General features: G+C 30.4%; 1 protein-coding gene across 1 annotated transcript; it reads left to right on the top strand.

Annotated features, from left to right (window-relative positions):
* Positions 1 to 835: 835 nt before the first annotated feature.
* LOC107948910 (uncharacterized) lies at positions 836 to 3,531 on the top strand. Its single transcript, XM_016883570.2, has 8 exons — positions 836 to 1,175; positions 1,917 to 2,013; positions 2,092 to 2,157; positions 2,265 to 2,362; positions 2,434 to 2,559; positions 2,639 to 2,974; positions 3,052 to 3,117; positions 3,205 to 3,531. The coding sequence occupies exons 2-8, from the start codon at positions 1,953 to 1,955 to the stop codon at positions 3,355 to 3,357; spliced, it is 906 nt and encodes a 301-aa protein (XP_016739059.1). The 5' UTR covers positions 836 to 1,175; positions 1,917 to 1,952; the 3' UTR covers positions 3,358 to 3,531.
* The last annotated feature ends 1,019 nt before the right edge of the window (positions 3,532 to 4,550 follow it).

Below are 4,550 nucleotides of genomic sequence, written 5' to 3'. Positions count from 1 at the left end.
TTATAAAAATCCAAACTACAATTTTGTTTCTTTTTTTTAGCAAGGAAATCCCTTCTCTGGAATTTAAATTATTGAATGGCAGCTTTGTAAAAATTTCCAACATGCTGTTTACAGCTCACCTCAGCAACCATACTATTATACTACTAGGACTAAAAAAAATTTACCTCTCATTAAGCTCTGCTACAAAATTCTGGATTTTGCTGCAGTAATAAGTAAAGGATCATTCTCTTACATTGCCAGAGGAAAGTGAAAATTTCGTAAATATTAACATTAACAATACAAAGATATATCATATAGTATAAATGAACTCATAAATGTTATGTCTGCAAAATAAGTTTAAAAGAGAAAAAATAGAAACAAATAGTACCGACAACATCAAAAGAATTCAGAAACAAACAAAGATGCATCAACTTGATTAAATGATTGAAAATTACACTTTAATCTACCATCACCAGACTAACTTGACGATAAACTTTAATCAACTAAGAAATCATCACCAAAAACCTTGAGATGCACAAAAAATCAAATCTTTGATGGCCTATCTCTTTCCCATCATCTTGAATACTATTTTTACTAACACAATAATTGCACTTTATCATGATAAGATGTTCTTAATATATTTTACGAAACCTTAATCTTAACAAATCTTATATATTTACCATAAAACAGATAAAAACAATTCATAAATGAAATTAAAATAGTGACATCCATGACCACATCTCTTATGATACATTTAATTTTTTTAAAAATAAATAAATGAAATTCATATTTGTGATTTTCTTTTTCTTTTGTCTTACTTTAGCTGCTAATAAATTAGGTGAATCAAGACAGCTAATTTACAATTTTGTTTTCTTGAAAGACCGTAGCTTTTTGCTTTGGGTTGCTTCCTGTTACTTTCTCCTACCCTTTGAATATAACAAATATATATACTGTTGTTTTCAGCACAGGATTGATTTAACTTGAATAACAAAGTTATAGAAGAAAATAAAATTTTAAAATGGAAAAGGAGCCAAGGAATTTTTCCTATAAAAACCCAATTTTGCCTCTGTTCTTCTTCCCCCTTCTCTCATAGTTATTCCTTTGAGAACATTACTAAAATCTTTTCCTTCACTTTCCTCTGTTTCTTGGCCTTCCAAGACTCTTTCTTTTATTAGCTTACTTGGTTTTTGAAACCGGTACGATGATTTTCAAAGCTTTCTACTTTCTGGGTTTTGTTCATGAAATGCTTTTTCCTTTTTTTGTCTCCGTGATGAACATATAAAATGTATCATTTCTTTTTGCCTGTCATTGCTTCCATTTCAAAATAAAAATGGCACAATTATATAAATCCATGTTTGTTTAACCTAAAATATTGCTGATTTTCATTAATGGAAAGTTGGGTCTTTTGGCTGCAATCCACAAATTTTGTGGGGGCTTTTTCTTTGTTTAAAGATCAGCACATCAAAATAGTGCTTTTTTTTTGGAGGGGGGTTTAAATTATCATGACTTTTTCAATTCCAACTCTTCAAGTTGCTGTTTATTAATCACATTAGCTTTCTTTTAATCACTTTTAGCCCTTAATCCTAACTTTATGCCTTTTTCGATCATTAACATGGAACTTTCGAGCTTCATAAGTGTACTTTAAAACTCTAAAAAGAACACTTTGCATACCTCTTCTTTATTTCAATTAGTAGTTGTGGTTGTGGTTTATCCACTCATGAACTCATTGATTAAAGTCTTATCCAACTACTTGGAATCGGCTAAATCTCATCCACTTATTACGATTTCTTCCTATTTCATGGTGGTAATCTGAGTCAATTGTGTGTCCTCTGTTGGATACAAGCCATGAAAACTTTGTAGCTACAGATATTAAAATCAGTACTTGTATTAAGCTTACTTGGACTTCAATCTTAACTTGTTTCCATTGATTATTTAAGGTTCTCTTTGCTGCTTATCCTACCATCAACACAGAAATGGAATTCGAGGACCGTTATAGACAAGCTCAGAGGCCTAAATATGATTGCCTTCTTTTCGGTAAGCTAATCTGCTTTCACTTAAGTTTTCAACATATCAAGTAATAAAAATGGCTAATAATTTGGTTTGAATTTGCAGATCTTGATGATACCCTTTATCCCCTTAGTTCTGGTATTTCAAAAGAATGTGGAAAGAACATTAAAGGTTGGGATTTGGATTGTCATGATATGATACCGTTTTTACTGTCAAGATTCCATTTTTTTTCAAATGAATGCCCTTTTTCTTCTTTTTTCTTTTTTGTTCTTGTTCAGACTACATGGTTGAAAAGCTGGGGATAGAAAAGGACAAAATCGTTGAACTGTCCAACCTGTTGTATAAGAATTATGGGACAACAATGGCTGGCCTCAGGGTACTCATTTGTTTTTGCAAACTTCTTTTTTTTCATTTAGACAAATATATAAATTTAGTTTGGTTTTGCAGGCAATTGGTTATGACTTTGACTATGATGAATACCACAGTTACGTTCATGGAAGACTCCCTTATGACAACTTAAAACCAGATCCTCAATTGAGAAGTCTATTGCTGACCTTGCCTCTAAGGAAAATTGTAAGTGTGTGAATAAAGAGTAATGAGCCATACTTTTTTATTGAAATGTAAGTTTGAACAATGTGTGTTGTTGGATTAGCTCTTCACAAATGCAGACAAGGTCCATGCAGCTAAAGCTCTGATTAAACTCGGACTAGAAGACTGTTTCCAAGGGATAATCTGCTTTGAGACACTCAATCCTACCCATAAGAATACAGTTTCTGATGATGAAGATGACATTGAGTTTCTGGGATCAGCCGTTGCTACAACTGATGTCCCGAGCAGCCCTGAAATTTTTGACATAATTGGCCATTTTGCTGAGCTAAAGCCAGGACCAAGTGCCACATTATTACCCAAGACACCCATTGTCTGCAAGCCACAAGAATCTGCCATAGAGCTTGCTCTCAAGATTGCCAAAATCAACCCTCAGAGAACTGTAAGATGATGTTCTTTTCAACTTCAATGGTTGGTTGGTTTTACAATCTACTGATGTTGGGGTTTATGCTGTTTCAGTTGTTCTTCGATGATAGTGTCCGCAACATCCAAGCAGGAAAATGCGTTGATCTTCACACTGTGCTGGTATAAAACATTTAATATCTTAATAATTAACAAAAACAACAATCACTTGGAATATAGGAAGACGAATAAGAATAATAATATCTGCAGGTGGGCACATCTCAGAGACCTAAAGGAGCAGATTATGCATTAGAAAGCATTCACAACATAAAGCAGGCATTACCAGAGCTTTGGGAAACAGACATGAAATCTGAAGTCAGTTACTCTGGCCAGGTTACAGTGGAGACACCAGTGACAGCTTAGATTCCATGTTATTTATTACTTGTTTTAATATTTATGAAGATGAAAACCCATCATAAGATGGTCCCCATTCCTCTCCTTGTTGAGGTGATCCAGATGTCTGGCTCTCATCTTCATTATATTAAATAATATTAATGTATAAAATGAAAAGGGTTCCTCCTGTTGCGGATGGCTTAATCAGTGTTGTCTTAATCTATGAATATATGACACTGGATTTAATTTAATCATTTTCAGATCAAGGGGGGCAGATTTGATGCATGAAAATTAGAAGCAACAGGCTAACGTACATACTATTTCACTTCTTTATCTTATTTTTCACCTTTCAAAATACGACCAATATTCTTATTTTATATTTGGTGCCAAAAAAAAAAAAATTTCTAACTACAGTTGTTCAAAGCTAGAATCATTATTTCATTTTATCAAATAAATTATTGAAGGTAAAAGTACCATAATACTCTTTATCTTGAATTGCATTTTGATTCTTTTACTGCTGTAGATGAATGGGTATAATAGTATTGAAGTTTGTTGTTTTATCCAAATGATACATGAACTTTCAATTCTTTTTTTATTTTGGATATAATTTTTTTATACTGTTTATAATATTTTATATTTAATAGTATGATTTATTACAAATATTTCATATTTATAGTAAAGTTATTTAAAATTTGAGTTTGTTTAAAATTAAGGATAAAAATTTAAAATAAAAATTTTTAAAGTTAATTTATATTTATCAAATAGTCTAATTATATTCAATATTTAATTTTAAGTAATATGTCAAACATATATTATTATTTAAATTCAACACTTAATTTTTCAGTATTTATTTTTTAAAACTTTAATGTTTTCAATTTCAAAATAGAAAAAAATTTACATGTATTTATTAAAATATTTTATATGAAATAATAATTATTCTATTGTTGTAATCTTTTTAAAAGACATTTAAACGAAAAATAAAAATGAAAAAAATAAATAAAAGTCCAGGAAATGAAAGCTAAAAGTATCACTACCATTGCCGTAACTTTTGAAAGAACAAGCAGCGCCACAAATTGTACATATGTATTCATCACTTCATTTTATTTCCATGATTTTTATTTTCTTTTTTCTTTTGGAAAATTATTATTATTAAAGTTTAAATTTATTTTTTAACTTTTACGATAATTTGACAAAAAAATATAATTTTACCCAAATCCTCGTAT

This window comes from Gossypium hirsutum, chromosome A04 (assembly GCF_007990345.1).
Source record: "Gossypium hirsutum isolate 1008001.06 chromosome A04, Gossypium_hirsutum_v2.1, whole genome shotgun sequence".
In the NCBI taxonomy this organism is placed as follows: Eukaryota; Viridiplantae; Streptophyta; class Magnoliopsida; order Malvales; family Malvaceae; genus Gossypium; species Gossypium hirsutum.
Note: the sequence above shows the minus strand (reverse complement) of the source record. Positions and strands in the feature narration are given on the sequence as shown.